The sequence below is a fragment of the Canis lupus genome, chromosome 4, assembly GCF_003254725.2.
Source record: "Canis lupus dingo isolate Sandy chromosome 4, ASM325472v2, whole genome shotgun sequence".
Taxonomy (NCBI): Eukaryota; Metazoa; Chordata; class Mammalia; order Carnivora; family Canidae; genus Canis; species Canis lupus.
In genome coordinates, this window is record NC_064246.1 from 73853577 (window position 1) to 73877090 (window position 23514).

The 23514-nt window shown below is 37.5% G+C and overlaps 2 protein-coding genes, 1 long non-coding RNA gene and 1 other non-coding gene across 11 annotated transcripts in view; 1 reads left to right on the forward strand and 3 right to left on the reverse strand.

Moving 5' to 3' along the window:
* Positions 1–23514, forward strand: part of RAD1 (RAD1 checkpoint DNA exonuclease) — a 61491-nt gene that overhangs the window by 36870 nt on the left and 1107 nt on the right. Inside the window, exons 7-8 of one of the 3 annotated variants that reach the window (XR_007410402.1) lie at positions 6127–6194; positions 16468–16671. The exons of 1 other annotated variant lie outside the window; for it this stretch is intronic. The gene's annotated coding sequence lies outside the window, so the exon portion shown is untranslated. Of the gene's footprint in view, positions 1–6126; positions 6195–6590; positions 6782–16467; positions 16672–23514 lie in introns of those variants that run through there. One more of the 3 variants, XR_004814860.2, reaches the window with a different exon arrangement.
* Positions 1–23514, reverse strand: part of TTC23L (tetratricopeptide repeat domain 23 like) — a 62984-nt gene that overhangs the window by 16537 nt on the left and 22933 nt on the right. For all 6 annotated transcript variants that reach the window (XR_004814859.2, XM_035714929.2, XM_035714932.2 and 3 more), the window contains 5 exons: positions 21986–22111; positions 18818–18995; positions 16734–16842; positions 6348–6475; positions 5688–5837 (listed from right to left, as the gene is read on the reverse strand). Coding sequence is in view for 5 of the 6 variants with exons in the window: in XM_035714929.2 (XP_035570822.1) it covers positions 5688–5837; positions 6348–6475; positions 16734–16842; positions 18818–18995; positions 21986–22111 (691 nt within the window). In the remaining variant the exon portion in view is untranslated. The remainder of the gene's footprint in view (positions 1–5687; positions 5838–6347; positions 6476–16733; positions 16843–18817; positions 18996–21985; positions 22112–23514) is intronic.
* Positions 22226–23405, reverse strand: LOC125755007 (uncharacterized). Its single transcript, XR_007410403.1, has 2 exons — positions 23255–23405; positions 22226–22919 (listed from the first exon to the last, which is right to left on the reverse strand). It is a non-coding gene; the product is annotated as an uncharacterized LOC125755007 (long non-coding RNA).
* Positions 22735–22839, reverse strand: LOC118354627 (U6 spliceosomal RNA). Its single transcript, XR_004815508.1, has one exon. It is a non-coding gene; the product is annotated as a U6 spliceosomal RNA (small nuclear RNA).

A 23514-nucleotide genomic window follows, 5' to 3' on the forward strand; every position in this document is an offset into this window, starting at 1 on the left:
ATAACTGACATCCAGAACAAAGTTCAAAATACTTATAGGAATACAAAAATATCCAACACCCAATAACACAAAATATACAATGTCTAGCATCCAAAGGTTGCCAGGCATGTAAAGAAGAAAAGTATGATCCATATAAGAAAAGTATGATCCATATGAGATAAATCAATAAAAACCAACCCCAAACTGGTTTGATACTAGAATTAGCAGAAAAGCATATTAAGACCATTACTGTAACTTTATTTCATGTGCTTAAAAAATTGAGGACATGAAAAACATTTTTTTTTAAAGACCCAAATCAAATTTCTGGAGATGAAAATATCTGAAGGAAGAATACACTAGATGGGGTTAAGAGATTGACATTGGAGAAAAAAAAAAAATCAATGAACTTGAAAGCACAGGGATAGGAATTATAGACCCAAAAAATCATGGATTGAAGTGTCTGGGTGGCTCAGTGGTTGAGCATCTGCCTTTGACTCAGGTCATGATCCCGGGGTCCCAGGATCAAGTCCCACATCGGGCTCCCTGCAGGGAGCCTACTTCTTCCTCTGCCTATGTCTCTGCCTTTCTCTGTGTCTCTCATGAATAAATAAATAAAATCTTAAAAATCATGGATTATAGCAGTAGGTACAGAAAAATAATTTTTATAATACCAAAACCCAATTTTATAAAATCCAACAACTATTCCTGATTTAAAAGCAACAATAACTCCTTAGCAAACCAGGAGTAAAAGGGAATCTCCTCAACCTAAGAAAGCATCTATTAAAAAATCTACAGCTTGGCAGCCCCGGTGGTGCAGAGGTTTAGCGCCACCTGCAGCCCGGGGTGTGATCCTGGAGACCCGGGATCGAGTCCCACGTTGGGCTCCCTGCATGGAGCCTGCTTCTCCCTCTGCCTGTGTCTCTATGAATAAATAAATAAAATATTTTTTAAAAAATCTACAGATAACATCAAACTTAATTGATGAAAGACTAAATTATTTCCCCCTGAAAACAGGAATTAGACAAGGTTGCCTGTTCTCACTAATTCTATACAACATTGTACTAGATGTTCTAGCCAATGTGACAAGAAATAAAAGGCATCCAAATCAGAATGAAAGAAGTAAAACTTTATTTGCAGATGACAAGATCATCTATGTAGAAAATCTGATGAATCTATGAACAGCTACTAGAACAAGTGAGTTTAGCAAAGTTATGGACACAAAATTATTATATTAATAAATCCCTTTTATTTCTATACTAGCATCAATAATCAGAAATTGAAATCCGTATATGATACATTTAAAATAGCATCAAAAATATGAAGTCAGTATGAATAAAACTAAGAAAAGATGCAGAAGATCTGTACATTGAAAACTATAAAAAATATTGGGAGAAATTAGATGATCTATAAATAGAAGAACACCATGTGTTTATGAGTAAAAAGCTCAAGACCGTTAAGATGTTAATTCTTCCCAAGCTGATCTATACATTCAGTGGAATTCAATCCAAATCCCAACCTGTGTTTTTGGAGAAACTGACATGGCGATTCTAAAATTCCTATGGAAATGCAAAGAACCTAGAATACTCAGAATAACACTAAAAAAGAAGGACAAAGTTGGAAAACTAACACTACCTAATTTCAGGACCTGTTTTAAAGCTACAATAATCAAGACAGCAAGGTATTGGCATCAAGATAGAAAAACAGGGGGTGCCTGGCTTCCTCATTTGGTAGAGCATGCATCTCTTGAACTCAGGGTCATGAGTTCAAGCCCTATGTTGGATGTAGAGCCTACTTTAAAAAGAAAAAACAATCAGTGGGATAGAAAAGAGTCCATAAATAAATCCACATATACATACACACACACAGATTTTTTTAAGACTTTATATTATTTTATTTTATTTTTTATTCATGAGAGACATAGAGAATCAGAGACATAGGCAGAGGGGAAAAGCAGGCTCCCTCCTGGGACTCTATCCCACGACTCCCAGATCATGACCTGAGCCAAAGGCAGACGCTCAACCACTGAGCCACCCAGGTGCCCCACAAACTGATTTTTGACAAAGGTACAAAGATAATAAAGTAGAGAAAAGAATGTCTTTTCAATAAAAATAATGCTAGAACCGGATATCCATATGCAAAATTAATTAATTAATTTCACTGAGATCCAGTCCTAGTACCATAGAGGAAAACTGACTCAAGTGGATCATAGACCTAAATATTAAACCTAAAACTATAAAAAAATCCAAAAGAAAACAAAGAAGAAAAATCTTTGTGACTTTTTTAGGCAAAGATTTCCTACATAAAACATCAAAAGCATAACCCATAAAAGAACAAAATGATAAACTGAACTTCATTAAATTTTTAAATTTATGCTCTTCAAAAGACATTTGTTAAGCAAATGAAAAGACAAACTGCAGACTGAGAGAAAATATTTCCAAATCATATCTGATAAAGAACTTGTACCTAGAATATATGAAGAACTCTAATTTTTTTTCGCTTTATATCATCATTTAGGACTTGAACTAGGAACATGTGTTCATATAAACACACAAAAATTGTATATCAGCATCTTTACAATATTAAAAGAGTCATATACAAGTCCACAGGCATTGGACACAGCATGGTTAGGGTATATGAAGAACTTTTAAAAGTCAATCATAAGAAAGCAAAGAACTAATGAAAAATGAGCAGATTTGGATCAACACTTCACCCAAGAAGATAAAATTAGAAATAAATACAAGGAAAGATACACAAGATAAACACAAAACCACAATGAGGGGCGCCTGAGTGGCACAGTAGGTTAAATATCCAACTTGTGATTTTGGCTCAGGTCTTGATCTCATGGATCATGAGACTGAGTTCTGTGTGGGCTCTGTACTCAGCACAGAGTCTGCTTGGGATTCTCTCTCTTCCTCTGTCTCTCTCCTGACTTGTGCTCTTGCTCGCTCTCTCTCTCTCAAATAAATAAATAAATACCTTAAAAAATATCTTAGAAAACACAATGAGACACCACTCCATACTTATTAGGGTGGCTACAATTAAAAGCACTGGCCACGTAAACTCCTGACAAAGATGTGGAGAAACTGAATTCTCAGACCCTGCTGGGAGGAATACATGATGCAACTATTTTCCAAAATTTTGGCAGTTTTGTGTAAAGGTAAACATACACCCATCATATTACTTAGCCATTGTACTCCTAAGGACCGAGCCAAGAGAAGAAAGTGTATCTCCATACAAACATTTGTACATGAATATTCATAGTTTTATCCATAATAAATTCAAACTGGAAACAGTCAAATGTTCATCATCAGGTGAATGGATAAAAAAAAATCATGTTGTCCACATAGTGTAGTACTCAGCAGTAAGAGTAAACCATGGATACACACAATAATATGGATAAGTCTCAAAATAATTATGGTGAAAGAATGATTTAACTATAGGATTCTACTTATATAAAATCGTAGAAAATGCTAATGTGTCTACAGTGACAAAGCAAACCAGTTATTGCCTGGGGTGGCTTTGGGGGAGGGGTGGAACTGAATAATTACAAAGGGACATGGGGAAACTTTTGGGGGTGACTGATATATTCATGATCTTGATTGTGGTAATAGTTTCATGGGTCAAGATGTCAAAACTGATCAAACTGTACACTTCAAAATATGTATAGTTTATGGTATGCAAATAAAAATTATTCCATCACAAGATTATAATTTTTAAGGTTTGTCTTTTCTCACCTCCACCCTACTACATTTAACTTTGATTCCTTTTAACATGAAACGTGAACTGCCCAAGAAAAAAGTTAGCCAAAAGTGTCACCCCCTTTATGCTCTATTCTATCTGCCAAAGGAGTTTCCTCACAGCATCAACTTTTGGTGAGATTTCTTGCCTTCTTTTTAGCTCCGGGAGTAGTTTCCAATCCCCAGAACAGCATCTATTAACTTAGGCTAATTCAGAAACTTCCAGCATCCCACTGATGGATACCCAGCATGAGGAAGGTGTTCCAACCTCAAAACGACAGCCTGACTGTCAGCATGCCCTTCTAGTTCCCACCTCCTTTCTGGGCTGGGACATTGATGTGTCTAAAGCCCTAAGGATAAAAGCTGATAGCAAAGCTGCAGCCCCTACCTACCTTACAGAATCCTAAATCCCCAAGTTGAATCACTATTCCAAATGGAAGATGTAGCTGTGCCATCAGACATCCATGGCCAGGTAAAATCTAGATTGGGCTCGCTTTTCATCTTGTGTACAATATGTATGCTGGGTTGGTTTTGTTGTTGTTGTTGTTTTTCATTTCAGAAAAGTTGCTCTCAATGACTTCTTTGATTACTGTTTCTATTCCAAGTATTCTAGTTCTTTTTCAGGAATACACACAATTCTTCAGGTAAATCTCTACTTTGCCTCCCTCTTTCCCTTCTCTCTGCATTGCAGGACAGCTTTTCAAATCTGCATTATCAATCTTTGATTCTTTAAACTGACAGGATATTATATCTCTAGAAGTATTAAAAGCACAGATTCTAAACACACCTCTTAGAACTTGTGATGTAATGGTCTGAGGTGAGGCTCAGGAATCTGATTTTGTTAGTCTGTTTCATTTTTGTTTTGATTTTTATTGACTCTGTTGCGATTTTAGATTTGGGAGATGTGCTCACCATCACTGTGACACATTAAGACAGTCTTCCCTATTTTCCACGTAGCTTTGAATTCTATTGGATTTGTTGTTTCTCTGAAATCCATTATTTCACTCTTGAATCTCATCTCATCTTTTGGACTCAGATAGTCATTCTTTCACTGTAAAGTTTTCTGTCCTTATAGGTTTTTCTGCTCCCATCCCTATGTTCATGCTTCCCTTGAAGACAGTCTTCTGATCCCTGTAACTTATTTCATAAGGTTTTCTTTTTCTCAGAATCTTCAAAATAAGGCCCCCTTTCTCCCATTATTTACTATCTTCATACTTATTTCCTGATTACATTTAGTTAACCTGAAATGAGATAAAATCTCTCCAAACCTGTTGTTTGCCGATGTACACATGTGGATTGCTTTCGACTCCTCCCTCTGCTCACATGAGTATTGGTTGAGCTTCACCAACTTTTTCTCTGACATTGAATAAACTTAGATTTTATGTAGAGACATCCCTACCGATCTGACCTTGTCTTTAGCCTTGGTCTGTCAGAATACTGACTAGCTGAACCGTGGTTTGGTCTCACCTCTTGCCAGATCCTACTACAGGATGTGAACGTCCAGGGTTGTCTGAGCCCCCTGGGAAGGTATCAGTATTTGGGCAAGAATGGTTTACACAAGGTGTTCTTGACCGCCCAACGTTGGGTGCTTTCATACTCTGCCACTGCCATACCTAGATTCCAACATTGTGATGTTGTTACTCTTTTAAGAGGCTGGCCCAGCATGGACACAACAAAAGTCTCTGTATCATGTTCTCCCTCAGCACATCTAAGAAATGGAATTTTTGCTTTACTTAAAAAATCAAAAGGAATAGTAAAGTAAGGAAAAAGCGAAGGAAGGAAAGAAGGAGAGGGAAGCAAAAGGGAGGGGAGGGGAGGAGAGAGGACAGGAGGAAAGGGGACGGGAGGAGAGGGGAGCGGAAGGGGAGAGGAGGGAAAGAAAGGGAAAATAATCCCCCCACACCACACGTATTACTCTTCACATTGTGCTTACAGGCCCAGGAGAACATGTAAAAGGCTGCCAGCATTCACCTTCTGTAACAGCTGAATGGCCTTTCTGAGCTCTCCTTTGGCGAAGCAGATCCTGCCCATGTTGTAAAAAGTTTCGGCCACTTTTTCACTGCAGTCACCATAACTGATGACTTGAGACTTCAGTGAAGCCTTTAGCAGTCTGTAAGCCTCCTAGGGAATGAATTAAAGAAAAGTGTTTTAAAATCATTCTGGCAATTCTGAAGGAGCATGTCAGTTTTATTCCATTATTCTATGGAGGAGATGTTCTACATCACACTGACGCAACCCACCAGGTCAGGCAGTTGTGGTGTGTCACCTAAGTAATGTGGTTCTGTGAAGAGTAAAATTCCAAGCTTAAGTTCAATAATTATAGTTATTCATATATATATAATTAATGATAGTTAATGTATAATAATGAATATATATATATATATATATTCATTGCCTGTTCTCATTGCAGGTCTCATAAGGAATCTCAAAAAGTCTGAGATATAATTTGATGGTATCAGTTTCATCAGTTGATGAAAGGTATGGATTTTTCTGTAGGAAAATAAAGCCATGTCTGAACAGTCATAATATAAATTATATATATATATTTACATATATAAATGAACACTATGAAGGCTAAGGATCTTGCCAAAGATCACACTGCCTCTTGTTGATTTACTTTTTCATATTTACCTGTTTTTCGCCATTTTGGACAAGCCATTTGCAAAATTCTTCAATAGTTGTCAGTGTTTCATAATCTGCTGGGCCCAGTGTTGCTTGATATGCACTGATACTCTTTATAAAATATATCTCAACAGCATCTGCAAAAAAAAGGGGAACATTTAAGGCAGGCTGCTAGCCTTTACAAGTAGCTAATATCAGCTTTGGCTCAATTAAGACATTTCATACTTAAATTCATTGCCTGTTCTATTGCAGGTCTCACAAGGACCCTCAAAAAGTCTGAGTATAATTTGGTGGCATGGCATCAGCTGATGTAATGTTATTCTGTTGATGGATTTTTCTGTAGGAAAAGAAAGTCACATCTGAACACCCTTATCCTAAGACCCAAAATAACTACCATATTAAATTCCCAAGTGCGATAAAAGAGTATATACTTAGCTAAATTACACTCTGATAGAGTATTGTTTACTGGGATTCCTGCTAGGTGTGTGTGTGTGTGGGGGGGGTGTCTATGTGTGTCGAGGGAGAGTTTTTGCTTCAAAAGTATTTTAAATATAGTTATTGTTTAAAAATTTACTTTTAATGTTGTCTTTTATTCCAACCATAATAGATGTTTAGGTAATCAGTCTAGAAAATGCAATAGAAGCAAAAAGAAAATGAAAATTGTCTCCATTCACACTACTCAGAAACAGGCACTGTTAACATTTTTTACCACTGTATTAGGTATAATTGGCATACCACACATTCAACCATGCAATTACACAGTCTGATGAAGTTTTAGTAAATTTACAGTTATGTAATCACGATCAAAATCCAGTTTTAGAAGCTATCCACCAACCCCAAAATGTTTCTCCATGGCTGGTGGCAATCAGTGCCTGCTCTCACCCTGTCTCAGGTAATAACTGACCTTCGTTTGATCTCTATGTCTTTTGCCTCTTCTAGAAATTTCATATAATTGGATTCATACAACATAGTAGTCTTTTGTGATTCTTTCATGCATCATGCTGTTTTTGAGGCTCATCTATGTGCATGAAATTAGTACTTCATTCTTCCTTCTGAGTAGATACATATTGTTGATCCATTTACAAGTTGATGCATATTTGTGTATATAGTCCATTATACCTATCCTCAGTTCCAATTCTCTTCAATCTTTTCTGTGGATGAGTGTCTGTGTGCTCCCATTTTCTTTCAGCCTAAGGGCTTTCTTTAGTATTTATTTTAGGTCAGGACTACTACCAACAAATCTTGTCTGTCAGGGAATGTCTATCTCACCTTCATTTTCTTTTCTTTTTTAAAAAGTATTCCTCATTTAGGCAATCTCTACACCTTACATAGGGCTCAAACTCACAACTCCGAGATCAAGAGTAACATGCTCTTCTGACTGAGCCAGTTAGGTGCCCCTCACCCTCATTTTCAAAGGATAGTTTTCCTGAATATAAATTCTTAGTTGAAAAAAATAATAATAAGATAAATTTAAAAAAATAAAAAAAATTCTTAGTTGAATTTTATTCCAACATTTTGAATATGTTTTTCCACTACTTCTAGACTCCATTGTTCTGATAAAAAACCAGCCATTAATCATATTGTTCCCCTCTACATAATTGTTTTTCCATTGCTGCTTTCAAGATTCTCTTTTTGTCATTCAGTAATTTGTGCCTAGTTGTGGTTCTCCTTGTGCTTATCTTATTTGGCATTGAGAGTTTTGGATCTGTAGATAATAAACATGGGAAGTTTGGGGCCATTATTTCTTTAGATAATTTGCTGCTTCATTCTGCCTTCTACCCTTCTGGAGCTCCTGTTGCAGGTATGTTGGTACACCAGCTGTTGTCCCACAGATCTCTTACGCTTTGTTCATTTTCCTTCAATACCTTTCTCTTTTGTTCTTTGGTCTGGATCATTTCTAGTGCCCTACCTTTGAGCTATCTCATTCTCTCCTCTGTCATCTCAAATCTGATGTTGAGACCACTTGATGAATTTTCGTTCAGTTACTGTATATTACAACTCTACAAATTCCATTTGGTTGTTTTTTTTTCTTAAATAGTTTATTTTCTCTATGGAGACTTCCTATTTGCTAGGCAATTTTAATTGTATTTTCTTTTAACTCTTTGGTCAGTTTCCTTTAATTCTTTGAACATATTTATGATAGCTGCTTTGAAGTCTGCTGAATCCAACATCTAGCCCACTTAGAGGCAATATCTATTAACTACTCTGAGTATTTTATTTGTATGTTTCTCTTTTGTTGAAAACTGTACATTTAAAAAAGAAAACTGTACATTTTAGATATTATATAGTAGCAATTATAGATTCTGATATATTTTTGTGGGTTTTTGTTTTGTTTTAGTGCATTGCCTAGACTTAAACTACAGAATCTGTCTCCTCTATGGTGTTTGAATGTTAATGTCTTTGCTCAGGTGTTTGGTTTCTTTAAAATAGACTTTATTTTTTAAAGCAATCACTCAGAAAAATTCAGTGGAAGGTACAGACATTTCCCACATAACCTGGCCTACAGAAAGCATTTGTGATGGTTAATTTTAAGGGTCAACTAGACTGAGCTAAGGGATGCCCAGATAGGTGATAAAACAATTTCTGGGTGTGTCTGCAAAGGTGTTTCTGGAAGAAATGAACAATTGAATCAGCATACTGAGTAAAGAAGATATGTCTTCACCAAGTTCACCAAAAACAAAAACAAAAACAAAAACAAAAACAAAAACAAAAAAAAAAAAAAAAGGAAAGGAAGTATGGAATTTCTCTCTTCTTGAGCTGGAAATCCATCTTCTCCCCTCAAATATTGAAGTTCTTGGTTCTTGGGTCTTTGAACTCTGAGACTTATACCAGTGCCCCCTCACTTCTGTTGGTTATTAACTCTCTGGAAAACCCTGACTGATACAGATTTTGATGCCAGGAGTGAGCACAACAGGACTTTTACTTGCCAAAGCCACGGCTGAGTACCCAGTCAGCCAGCAGCCGATAGCAACACTGAGCCCCTGACATGGTACCATTACCTGGGGTGATTAGCCAGCTACCTGGTAGCAAGCTGATTACATTGAATTATTTACTTTATGGGAAGAGCAGCATTTTGTTTTTATTTTTATTTATTTTTTTAAGGATTTTATTTATTTATTCATGAGAGACAGAGAGAGAGAGAGGCAGAAACACAGGCAGAGGGAGAAGCAGGCTCCATTCAGGGAGCCCGATGTGGGACTTGATCCGGGGTCTCCAGGATCAGGCCTTGGGCTGAAGGCGGCGCTAAACCGCTGAGCCACCGGGGCTGCCCAAGAGCAGCATTTTGTCCTTAAGTGGAATAGATTTCTACTCTGGATAAATCTGCCTTCCCTTCATGCAATGCTTCTGACAAAACTACCATCCATAAACTTACAGAATGCCTCATCCACCATTATGGTATTCCACACACCATTGCTTTGGCTCAAGGAACTCACTTCATAGCAAAAGAAGTGCAGGAATAGGCCCACACTGGTGGAATTCACTGGTCTTACCATGTTCCCTACCATACTGAAGCAGCTGGCTTGATTGAATGGTGGAATGGTCTTTTGAAGATAGTTAAAGTGCCAGCTGGCGGGCAATACTTTCCAAGGCTTGAGTTCTCCAGAAGGCTGTATGTACTCTAGATCAGCATCCAACATATGGTGCTATTTCTCCAATAGCCAGGATTCCCAGGTCTAGAAATCAAGGGGTGGAAATATAAGTAATATCTGAAAGTGAAGACTGCCATCTGGCCTCTTTGGGCTCCTCATGCCCCAAATCAAGGAAAGGAGTTCCTATGCTACCTAGGGTGACTCAGCCTGAATACTAAGGGAAACTGAACCACTACTCCTCAGTGGAGGAAAGCACCTTTCTGGAATAGGAGATTCCATCCAGTAGTTCTTAGACAGCATCTCATAGTATTACTATGCTCTGTGATTAAGGTCACTGGAACACTATTAACATCCCAATCCAGGCAGGGTTAGTAATGGCCCAGAACCCTCAGGAATGAAGGTTTCAGTCAACCCAGTAGGTAAAGAACCAGTACCAGGTGACGTGCTTGTTGAAGGCAAAGGGAATACAGAATGGTACTAGGAAAAGATAGCTATACCAGTTACAACCACGAGATGAGTTACACAAATGAGAACTGTAACTGTCATGCGTATTTCCTCATTGTGCTATGAATATGCTTGTGTGCACATATGCACATATTAAGCAAATATCTTATTTTTCTTCTTTTATTCCCTTTTCATGGAACAGAAGATGTACTGATGTTATATCAGTATTTATTGTTAATTTTACATCATAGTTTTCAAGTTATGGAATATCAGAAGAGTAAACATCATTGAAGGACTTTATCTCTTCTGGGAAAGGGATTAGTACATTTTCAGTTGTACTCATGGTAGTTATACCATATTAGGCATAATTATGTCTTTATTTGGAGATTAAGTAGGTTTGAGGAGATGCATGTAAGATCAAGCTGACGAGGAGTGGACTTGTCATGTTTGTGTCAACTTGACCATGCAAAGGGATGCCCAAACAGCTGATAAAACATTATTTCTGGAGTGCATCTGTGAGGGTGTCTCCAAGAGAAGTTAGCATCTAAATCAGTAGATGGAGTAAAGATGATCTGCCCTCACCGGTGTGAGTGGGCATCATTCAATCTATTGAAGACTCAAATAGAATTTAAAAAAAAAAAAAAAAGGTAGTGGAAGAGTGAAGTCGCTCTTGCTCATCTTGAGCTGGGATGTCTATCTCTTGCCCTTGGACATCACATAGTTGTTTTAAATTCCCAGTCTGATGATTCATATATCTGAGTCTGGTTCTGATGCTCGTTGTGACTCTTTAAACTGTGTAGTTTTTTAGTTTAGTTTTGTTTTGTTTTGGGGTTTTTGTTTTATCTTTGCCTTTTACTATGCCTTTTAATTGTTCTTGATAGGTGGACATGATGTACTGGGTAAAACTAACTGTTCTAAATAGGCCTCTAGTAATTGGTGGTAAGATGTGGAATTTGGGTGGAGAAAGCATCCTGTAGTTCCATGATTAGCAGTCTTTCAGTGAGCCTGTGCCACTGAACCATGAACTTCATGAGTGCTTCTCTTTCTCTGTCCCCTTCTCCCCTTCTCCCTTAGGTGGCACAGGATGGCTAGAGTGGGCTGAAGTTGGATATTTCCTTCCCCCAGGCTGGTTAGGCTCTGAAAACAAAACAAAACAAAACAAAACAAAACAAAACAAAACAAAAAAATAATAGTTTGGGCTCTGGTAAAATTGTTTCTCTGGAGGATAGGCCTTGTTTAGCAAAAAGCTCTGACGTACTTTAATTGGTTACTTCTCTCCTCTCCCTTCAGGAAGCAAGGGGGCATTTTTCTCCAATATTCACTTTGAGAACCTGGCCAAGCTCCTGGAGGTAAATCTAACAAAAGTGTAGAACCCCCCCCGCCCCCCCAACCATGGTACTTGGAATTTTTAATTTTTAATTCCCAGTTTTGTCCACACTGAGCTTCTAGAAATTTATCAGCTACAGGTCAGGCATTCCTACCCCGGTACCGGTTCCTGTAGAGATAGGTATCTGCTCAGGCAAATTGTGGTTCCCTGTCTCCCTAATTTCAGAGGCATCAGTTTGCCCTGTGATCTCACTTCTCTGACAGATCTAAGAGCAATTGATTTTCCAGTTTGTTCAGCTTTTTTACTTGTTGTTAGGATAGAGTGGTAACTTCTGAGCTCCTACATGCTAGAGACCTAAAGTCTTTGCTTGTGTTTTAAGGTTTTTTTTTTTTTTTTTTTTTTTTTTTTTTAATTTTGGTCTGGATTCGTGGGGTTTCCCCTGTGCCTGCAGAACCTAATGTTGACCCAACTATCTGACTTGGAAAGAGACTGTGCTCAAAACCTTTACAGTGTATGTCTTCCATCTTCTCTTGATTGATCTGTATGTAGACTGAGGCGTGCATTCAAAGCTCTGCTGCATTTCAAGCCTCCTTTGCTTATGATTTTCCGTATCTTCCCTGTACATGTATGTGGTTTTCCAGTGGGCTAGGGGTGTTGGGAGAGCTTACCTGCCCTTCTCTTGGCTCTCTCATTTCCAGGTTCTTCCTGTACAGTTCTCAGTGGCCCCAAACTCATACAAACCAGGACAGCAACTTCAGGCTACCACATATGCAGGTTTTCTTTCCTTTCATGTCTTCTGACTTGGCCACCTTTACCTGATGAATCGGGGGGGGGGGGGGCAGGGGGAGGGGGGTTTGCCCCTTGCTCTCCGAATTGAGTCCCATGCCTCTGTCACAAAGTTGCTGGTTCTCTCAGCCAGCCCCCTTCTGATAAAACTGCTATTCTCAGATGGACTGAGGTGGGTAGGAGCTGCCTCAGGCAAAAAGGTCAAGAAGACTCTCTTTTACCAAAGCTCTAGCAGTTCTCCGAGGGATGCTTTCAATTTGTTGTCTGCTTATTTCCAGTGCCTTCAAATGGTTGTTTTTGGACATTTTATTCAATTTGTGCATGTGTGTGTGCTGAGAGGATGCACAGACCTCTTAACAAAGGCAGGGCTGGAAGTCTCTACCTTTGTTTACATTGTGATGTACATTTTGATGCAATTTTACTTACTCTGCAGTTCATTTTTCATGTTTTTATATATATAAATGTGTGTAATTATAAACAATAGTATTATGTCCTAAAAATTCAAGGTATTTTCTCCTTAATACTGTTATTTTTTATTTTTTTAATACTGTTATTTTTTAATACTGTTGTTTTTAACTACTTTATTTATAAAGTCTTACCCTTTCAAAGACTACAAATTCCATCTAATATACTAAATATTCCTTTCACTAATTGATAAACATGTAGGTTAAAAAAATAAAATAAAATAAAAAATAAACATGTAGGTTGTTTTCTAATTTTTTTATAATTATAAATAGTGCCACAGTGAACCTCCTTATGCCTGTTTCCTTTTGATTTTACTAGGTAGTATCAAGTTGTTTTCAAAATTTCATATCAATTTATACTATCACTCCCACCATCTATGAATGAGCAGACCTGTTTTCTCACAATCTGGCAAGTGCTAGAGATTTTCATTTTTAAAAAATTTGGACATGGGATGGGTGAAAACTTGACTTTAAAGGTATGTATAGTTTAAGATGTGTAATATTCTGCCAAATTATACTTCGGAGAGTTTGTGTCGATCATAAATATCATTTTTTGAAATGATGACAATTTGATAGAAACTTGATCTTTGCTGTTTTATATTTCTGCATTATTACTATGATTGAAACTTTTCCATGTCATTATTGGCTATTTGCTTTAGGTAATGCTCAGTCTTATTTTTCTATTGTAAAGTAGATGTAAATTTTAGCTCTTACATTTAGGACAATGATCCATTTTGAATTAATGTTTGTGTATGTTTATGAAAGTGAGTTTTTTTTCTTTTTCCTTTTGACATGTGAATACATGGTTCCAACTATTCCAATTCCATTGTTGAAAAGACTGTTCTTTCCACATTGAACTATCTTAGGATCTTTATCAAAAATTAATTGGCCTTACTCATACAGGTCTATTGTGTTCCAGACTCTGATCTCTGTTCCTGCATCAGTAGCAAACTCTCTTGATTACTGCTGCTTTATAATGAATCTTAAATCAGGTAGTATGATTGCTCTAATTGTATTATTTTTCAAAATAGTTTCAGCTGTTCTAATTTCTTTGCATTTATATATAAGTTTTAGAGTCAGCTTGTCTACATTAACAATTGCTGAGACTTTGTTAATTTGTGTTAAATCAAGATATCAATTTCTGTAGAAGTGACTTTACTGTATGTCTTCCAATCTATGAATATATTATGTCTCCATTTATTTGAGTCACCTCTCCTTTCTGTGATTGGGGTTTTGTAGTTTTCAGCACACAGATACTGTACACATTTTGTTAGATTTATACCTAAGTGTTTCATTTGGGAGGAGGTGGAGGAAAGCAGTATTTCTATAAATTTCAGTTTCCAGTTGTGCATTGCTAATATATAGAAATATGATGGAGTTTGCATGTCGACCTTATATTCTGTGATTTTGCAAAGCTTAAACTCAGTGACTAGTTCTAGGAGTTTTTTAGGTTCCTTAAAATTTTCAACAGAGACAGCTGTATTGTTGCAAATACAGTATTTTATTTCTTTTAAGCTAAAATGTCCTGTAGGAGCCTGTGTGGCTCAGTCAGTAGAGCATGTGACTCTTGATGTTGGGGTCATGAATTCAAGCTCCATGTGGGACATCAAGATAACCTGAAAAGAAAATCAATCAGGCTCTGTGTCTTTTTCTTGCCTATTGCACTGGCTAGGACTTCCAGTATTGCTGAATAAAAGAAGTGAGAATTAACATCCTTACCTTGTTCCCGATCTTAAGGGCAAAAACTCACACTCTTTCACCATTAAGTATGATGTTAGCTATACTGTTTTTGCACATGCCTTTTATTAGATTGAGGAAGTTCCCCTTCCATTATTAAAGGATGTTGGATTTTGTCACATGCTTCTTCTGCATCAGTTAAGGTTATGTGCTTTTCATCCTTGGATTGTTAATACGGTAGAGTACATTCATTCAGGCTTAAATACTGAACCAGCCTGACATTCTCAAGAAAAAAGCTCCCCTTGATCTTGGTACACTATTCTTTTGTATACATTACTATATATTTTCTTGAGGATTTTTTGCCTTTATGTGCATGAAAGGTCTTATTTTAGAGTTGTGTTTTGTTTTGTTTTGTTTTTTTCTTGTAATGTCTTTGTCCAGTTTTGGTATCAGGGTAATGCTAGGCTTATAAAATGATTTGGGAAATGTTCCCTCCTCTTCAATTTTCTGGAAAAGATTATGTAGGGTGGGTGTTAATTCTTTAAGTGTGAAGTAGAATTACCCATTGAAATCATATGGATGTCAATATTTTTCTCAAAAAGTTAACTACACATTCTTTTTTTTTTTTAATAAATAAGGGCCTATTCGAGTTATCTGGTCATCCTGGATTATGTTTCATTTTATTTGTGGTAGTTTGTGACAGACACAAGTTTTAGATATTCTTATAATTAACTCTATCAACCTCTTTTTCTATTTATCTTCATGCTCAGAAAGTTCTTCCTCCAATTTTTAATGTTAGGAGTTTTGTTTCCAGTGCTATATTTCCTTCTGAATAGTTTATATTTTCAGTTTTGATGTTAAAATGTGATCCATTTGGAATTTAGTGAATGATAGAAGGTAAAGATCTAAATCTTCTTTAAAGTTAAAAATTAGAATATAAGAAAAGAATAAGATGGCCTTAGAATCTCCCAAATCTAGAAGCATAAAACTTTCTCACTTGAACAAAACTTTTACATATTCACAAATAGACTAAATGTGTTTTAACCATGATGACTATTTTTAAAAACTCAAATACAAATCCTGTTAGTATACACAAGAAATTTTTTTTAAAGATGATTAGCTAGAAAACACAGAATCAGGAAATCTTTGATGAATATGCTCAAGAAAACAATAATTAAAATATTAAAATAACTTCTGAAAACTGAACAAAATTGTTTAATGACATGGGGAAATGCAACAATAGAAAACAATAGGATGCCATACTTTCCCTACAATTCTTTCTCTCTTCCTCTTCCTCTCTTTCATATATGACTGGAAAATAATGGGCACCTAAATGGATTCCTTTTATAAGCAGAAAAAAATCAACATTTTAAAATGTTTAAATCATATTCTTTACAAATCCCCACTTCCTCTTGATGGGCCACTGAATCCATTAGCATCCATTAATCTGATCCAGCCAGCTGAACAGGGCACGCTGTCCTTCCTCACCAGTTCTTTTGTGTCTCTCTCAAAGCTACTCACTTTCCAAAGGGTGACCTCGCTTGAGAAAGGACTACTGCTGATGGGTGAATTCATTTCTTGGCTTTCCTCCAGAACCCCCAGTACCTCACATTTGAATATAGGTCATGAAAATTCTAGCTGCTACAAACATTCTCTCTTGTCAGCCAGAGGAAAATAGTCAAAGAGATTGAGAATGGAGGAGGAAGTGAGGAGGAGCCAATGGTTTTGTCTTTTATCACTGGATATCCTCATCAACCGATACAATCACAGGTCACCTTCATAGTGTGTATGATCTCTCTACTTTTTTTTTTTTTTTTTTGATCTCTCTACTTTTTATGCAGGTGAATTCTGCTGAGATTCTACGGGAATAAAGGAAATAGAAATCAGATGACTTTATTGGTTTTGATGTTTCAACTACTTTGCGGAGATATTATTGTGCCTAAATTAATATTTAAATGATTTTGTACAAAATGGTGTCCAGTCCAATTTTTCCACCACAGTCATGAATAGCTGACTATAATCTGTCCATATTGATAGATAGACCATTGCCAGTGTGCTTCCCTCCCATGGGAAATGATGATAACTGCAAGCTACCCCCTCCACCTACCCCTGTGTTGCGCCTCTCCAGACATGGCATGAGCCTTGGCTAGTAACGCGCTTGCCTCTGCAGTTTGGGGGCTGACTTCAGTGAACAAAGAAACACAGATAGAATAGGCCTGGAATAGAGAAAATGATAATCAAATAAGTACCCAAATGATAGTGTTTCACTGAGGATTTTCTAAGAGCTCTCATGAAATTGCTAGCTGAGAGCTGTATATATCTAATCATGGAGTTAAAAGAGAGATGAGTTTGAGTCCCAGCTACTCCCTAGCTATGAGTCTTGAGCAAGTAACTTCACCTTCACATGTAGAATATATATAGCTTCCATCAATCAGGGTTTGGAAAAGATTTAATGAAATGGTACATGCAAAGCACTGGGCATAGTACCATCACATGGTAAGTCCTCAATAAATATTAGCTATTATTATTTTTCTTTGGTTTCATAGCAAAATTACAGTTACAACTTTAGCTCAGCCTCTCAAAGATCTGCCATCAAAGGAAGTCCAGGGGAGCTGAGCATGGATCATAAAGCCATATCACCTGGGTTCCTATCCAGCTCAGCCACTTATGACACAAGGCAATCACTAACTTCTTCAAATATAAAATGGAAATTTCAGAAACTACTGTTGCAAACAGTTACTGTAAAGATTAAATGAATTAACATATGTGTTTAGAATACCACCTGGAATGTCGTAAGCATGAGAGAAGTGGAGATTTTATTATTATTATCACTTGTACTAAAATGGAAGGAGAAAGAAGAGACAAAACATCTGGTCCACACCCACCAACAAGAAAAAAAACCACCCACGCTTCACAGTTCACAGGTCAAACATCATGAGGTATTTCAAGGAGCTCCAAAGATTATTAAGATAACACTATGGAGCTAAGACATAGTTCAGAGCTAAGACAGGCTCTGGGAGCTCAAATTTTCTAAGTTCAAACCTCTGCTCTCCTACGTGTTAGCTGCACAATTTCAGCTGGATTAGCTTTTATGTTCTTTATGCTTCAGTTTCCTCACTCTCAAATAAAATAAAATAATAATAATGCCTCCACGGCATAGGGTTATTTTATGGATTAAATGAACACATCCTCAAGGGCACATAGTAAAAACATTCCATAAATGTTAACTATTATTTCTGTTGTTGGGAAACAGTGATTATACATTGTTTTATCTATTCTGATCGGACCACTGCTTACAGAAAGTCTTGTACACAAAAACCAGACAGCTTTCTCTGTAAGCAGTAGACTCCCTGCTTACAGAGCAGCATTCCCTAACATTTCTCCATTGTATGAATACTAATAACTTTGGATTGTGAGATTACCTGCAATGCCTTTACTACAGTAGCAGACTATCTTCACATATACCGTTGAATTGCATTGTGCATTTTCTATGATATAGAAAATCAGATATTTTGATCTACTTTTGGCTTTGGGAGATACCTGAAGCCACAAGCAAGGTTCTCATTCAAGGAGAGAAAAGGTGAATTTAACAAGCAGTTTCAAGGGAAATTTCAGGTATATGATAGGTAAAAATATCCTACACTGGTTTTCATTATAATAGACTCAACTCAATATAATAGACTTCCAGTTTTGTTTTGTTTTCCCCTGGGCATTTGTCTAATTAGTTACCTCTAAGTGAAACACTCTCTTGTCAGTTTAAGTTTTGACTTGTTGTTACGACCAGCTACACTAGCCTAGAGGACAAATACCAGTGTTATACCAAAATGTCACAATTTTTTTCACTTAAGAAAGCCCTTTGTGTTCGCTAAAGACTTAAGTTTGGTTGTCCCTATGTTTTTTTCCCCTGGAGTAGACTCACTTGGTGACCTCTTCCTAACACCCACAGAGATGAGGGAGGCCCAGGAGGGGGAATTTGGTTTCAGATCAGGTCAAAGAGCAGATACATTTACCATGAGTCAGTGTTCTCTGCCCATGTTGTTTAAGGTTGAGGAAGGGCTTTTGTCTGGATCTGGCAGGAAATCCATCCCACCCCACCTTGTTCTTCTGAGAAGCTCAAACTGCCCTGGCCCTGGGAATAGGACCTGGGGCCAAACAAGGCCTCTAGGCTGGGGCTTCCTCCAACTCACCAACCTGCTCCAAATACTGGATGGCCTGATCATGGTTCCTCCTCAGCTGCTCGATCTGAGCGATTTCCTCATATAGACTAACCAGATCCAATGTCCTATCACCCTTAGCAGCAATAACATTGTCAATTGCCTTTTCAAAGTATGCCAGAGCGAGGTTCAATCTGTGGATGGCCAAGGAAGCTCTATAAAAACAGGGATAAAGATGCAGTCAGGCCCCTTACTTGTGCAGACATAAAAGGAACTGACCCTAAGAACAAAACACTTTGGCCTTCATAGGCCCATCATGAGTGGCTAGCTAACAATCCATTCTTGGTATGAACAAGCTCCTATCAACCTGCATTTTACCTACCAGATTCCACTGACTACCATTCACTTACATTAATATTGCATGCTATAGTCTAATTTTATAAAAAAGCAAAAGGAAAAAAAATGGCTTCCAGCAATTCACAAGGTGGGATGATTTACCCATAAACACAGACTTTCTAGAATCAAAATAAAATTTTATTACTTCTGGCTCCCTCTCTTTCAGACCAATGCAAATTTATTGCTTTGTCTTGTTTTAGTTTAATTTATTCTTCCTCAGTTAAAAATGAGAGAGGAAAAAAAAAATAAAAAAAAAATAAATAAATAAAAAAAAAAAAATGAGAGAGGACAGAGAAAACAATGTAAATATCCCCTCCAAAAGGCAGTGGTTAAATAAATTGTAACACATCATATAATATTTCAGACTTTAAAAATCATGCTTCCTTTTTGGGCTAAATAATACGGGGAAAAATTAAAAGTGTGCTAAGTTAAAAAAAAAAAGTGGTATGACTATACTTAAAATTGACCCTGACCTACCTTTCTTTTCTTTTTTCTTTCTATCTATCTATCTATCTATCTATCTATCTATCTATCTATCATCTATCACTAATATCTAACTATAATGCCCATATAGCAGTTATGTTTGGGTGGTGAAATAAAACTTTTATTTTCTTCTTCATATCTGTATTTTCAAATCTTCCAAAACAAAATACAGTTTTTAAAAATGAGAATAAAATAACATTTCATTCAGTTTATCCCTCCAGGGACAGAAAGACACCTGGAGAACATGATAGTTAAAGCTGGTTTTCACAGATACTGGCTTTATAGTCAAAATCCAGTGGCTGGTATTTCCTTCTAAATAAAACAAGGTTAAGAATACCTAAATTGGTTGTTGTGAAGATTAGATTAAATTTATACATGAAATCACTTAATATATGGTAGATACACAATCAACATTACTTCCCCTCACCCCTTGCTTCCATCTTTGTATTCCCAAATTGAAAAAAAAAGTGTGTGTATAAAATTATTTTATATAAGGCATTCTGCAAATTATAATTTATTTTAAGCTGAAAGGCTTATCCTTCCCTGAAGGTTAGGATTAATAATCAAAAGAGTACTGGCCTGTTATCTGATAATTCTTTACCAAAAAAATTTGATCATCAGACCATTATTTCCTTTGATCATAAGTTACAGAATGAAAATGCCTCTCATCATGGGGCACCTGGGTGGCTCAGTTGGTTAAGTGTCTGCTTTCAACTCAGGTCATGATCTCAAGGTCCTGGGATTGAGTCCCTTATCAAGCCCCACATCAAGGTCTACATTCTGTCCTGCATCAGGCTCCCTGCTCAATGGGGAGCCTGCTTCTCCCTCTCCTGCCCTCCTGCTTTGCACTCTTTCTTTGTCAAAGGAATAAAATCTTTAAAAAGAAAATGCCTCTCATCAAGAGCTTGTTGGGAGATATTAGCCAAGTTGTCTGGCCTAAATAATCATACTTTATTGCTCCCACCTTTAAAACAAAAGAAGGGATTTGCGCTTACTAGATATTTGTTCAATATAAAATATAACTTGATGTGGTACAGAAGGTGAGCTATGGGTTCAGATGACTCGTCTACAGTGCTGGCTCCTCTACTTATTAATTCTGTCACCTTGAGTTACTCTGTGTCTTAATTTTCTTATCTGTGAAATGAAAATAAAAATATCTTCCTACCTCAGAGGCTTATAGTAGAGGATTGAGTAAAGTAAGTTATGTAAAGCACTTAGACTAGTGTCTTGGATATAGCTATACTTAGTAAATGTTCTAACACTTAGAACAGTGCACATACAATATATATACTAAGTAAATATTGCACAACAAATGAATGAATGAAATATGCACTAGAATTTATTCTGAAAAAGGAGGAAGGCTATCTTTCACATAAGGCACAAAAACCTTAGCCACTGACCCATGTGACAGCAGCAGACGTTCACTAGATTCTAATTTATGGCCCTCTGAAATTATATCCATAGTTTAATTTAGCTCTGGGCATTCCAACACCATCCCACCATTTCCCATTTGATTTCTAGACTCATGGTTAGAGCAGACATGACTCATGTACTTCACTTACCATTCAGTCACCATCCCTACCATGCCAAGTGCTTACAGTTTTGGAAACAGATTGCCTTCAAGGATGCAAAGATAGTTTTAAAAATCTAGGTAATAGTAAACCTTTTATTTATTTTTTCTTCTAATAATCTGATGGGCCCACTTTTGTATGTAACTATCATGATTCTCTTGGAGGATATCTAACTCAACTGTGAAACAGCTGAGTCTTGTTCTGGCTTGAACAAATCCCATGTACTTGGTTTCCATATGGAACAGAACTTTCCTTAAAAATGCATGCGCTACACATAGCTTTAATGGGTCTCCAATAAACGGTCTTCATGAAGTGTTCTTTCCTCGTCTTTTAAGATATCCTACTTAATGACAAAAGTGGGTTGGCAATTCAGAAAAGGACATAATTTGAGATTAAGTCTGAGAGGTAGTCTAAGGGTGAGGAGTGCGTGAGTTCAGACCACGGATCCAACACTAAAAGCTTGTCACCACGGACGGTTTGTTTAATCTCATTTTGTTTTCCCTGCCCTCTGTCTAATGAGATCATGACTGCACCGGCCACCTCAATGGTGGTTAAGGATTAAATGGGTACCACACACAAAGGTCAGACCATGAGGTGTGCATTTGGGAAACACAAGCCTCTTTTACTGTCATTTGAGGCTCTGGGGTTTTTTTGCCCTCAGTATTTTTCTTCCCTTATATGGAGAGCACACGGAACAATCAATTCCAGGCCTTATTCACAAAAGCCTAACCTTCCCATAGCCCAGATCTTCTTACCTGCCCAAAGCAATTGTCAGATCTTTCTCTGAGACTTGTAATTTGCGAACACCTCCCTTATATAATTCTTTCAGCTCCTTCATGTTTCTCTCCGCCTTCTGCAGGTTGAAATAAGCCTCTCTGCCAGTGAAACAGTCAAGGACAAGGCCAGGCACACAAACTCCCCCATTGCCCAGGGACAGCATTTGATAAGCAAATAAAAGGGCCCTTTGGGAAAACGAAGCAGAATTTGAAAATAGGCACTTTACTACGTTCTTTATTTTCCATGTGTATGTTGTCAAGAATTCTTTCGGAAACAAACAGAGCCCTGGGTTTCCCATGTCAGTAGCCTGAATCCAGGGCTGGGGTGGGTGGTGAGATGTGGAGGCGTGAATAGAAACTGTACCCTAGGCTACATTTCCTGTGGAGGCGTCCACTGCATGACAACAGCCATGCGGTTTTCCCAAGTTGGTTCCTATGAATGGTAAAAGAGAGGAACTAAGTCTGCTGAAAGGGACTTTCTGGACCATTTAGAAAGTTCAAGCAAAGCAGGTTTTTGGCAAGAAGCAAACAGCAGGAAAGAAAATCCCCTTAAGTCCCAAACATCCTTCTATTTCCCACATTTTCAATAGCTCCTTCTAAGGGGTGACAGTGGAAGGCCGGAGATCAGTTTTTGCTAGCTGAGTATGAAGACCAAAAAAGTAGAGGGGGATATGTAAAGAGGAGAGACTGGGGGCACATGGTCTCAAAGATGACTCATGATTAATTTTTTTAATACGCAATGCTTTACAAATGTGCGTGTCATCCTTGTGCGGGGGCCGTGCTAATCTCTGTAGTGTTCCAACTGTAGTGTATGATCATTCATGAATGTGAAACGCCCTTAACAGTTTTCAAGCAGAGATGGTACCAAAAGCCTGTCAAAATCACAAGCTTCCTGCAGAGTAACAGTTTCCTCCTGGTGAGAGAGAGAGAACGAATTCTTTTGTCTATTTTGCTTGGCCTCTAGCTTCATGGGTAGTATTCTCAATAGTATTTCAGAAAAACAATAATGATTAAGAGTCCATTAAATCAGAGGTTTCTGGCTGCATATTACAATCACCTGGGGGACTTAAAAAAATCTCAATAAACAGATGACCCTGCCCCCCCCTTACTAAATCAAAATCTCTAGGGTGGGACCCAAATAGCAGTAATTCTTAAAAGATCCCCAGGAGATGATGCAGCCTCATTCAACAAACATTGCTTCAAATTCCCACCCATTCGTCCTCTTAACATCACTCCCACTGCTGTCACCTGGGTCCTCACTGCTAACACGGATCTTCTTTGGTGCTCGATGAAGGGCAGGACAGATGCTGAGGTTTTCAACTGGTTAAGAGATGTGTCACCAGTGAGATCCCTCCCGTGGCTCAGCTCAGATATCATATGAATAGACACAGGAAGAACATTCCTACCTTTCTAGATGGAGATGAGAGGCCTGTAGAGGGAAGCCTGGGCCAATCTCCCTGGCTCCCGAGTGAGACAACCCCTCTGGAACCTGTGGCCCCTGGCCCCAA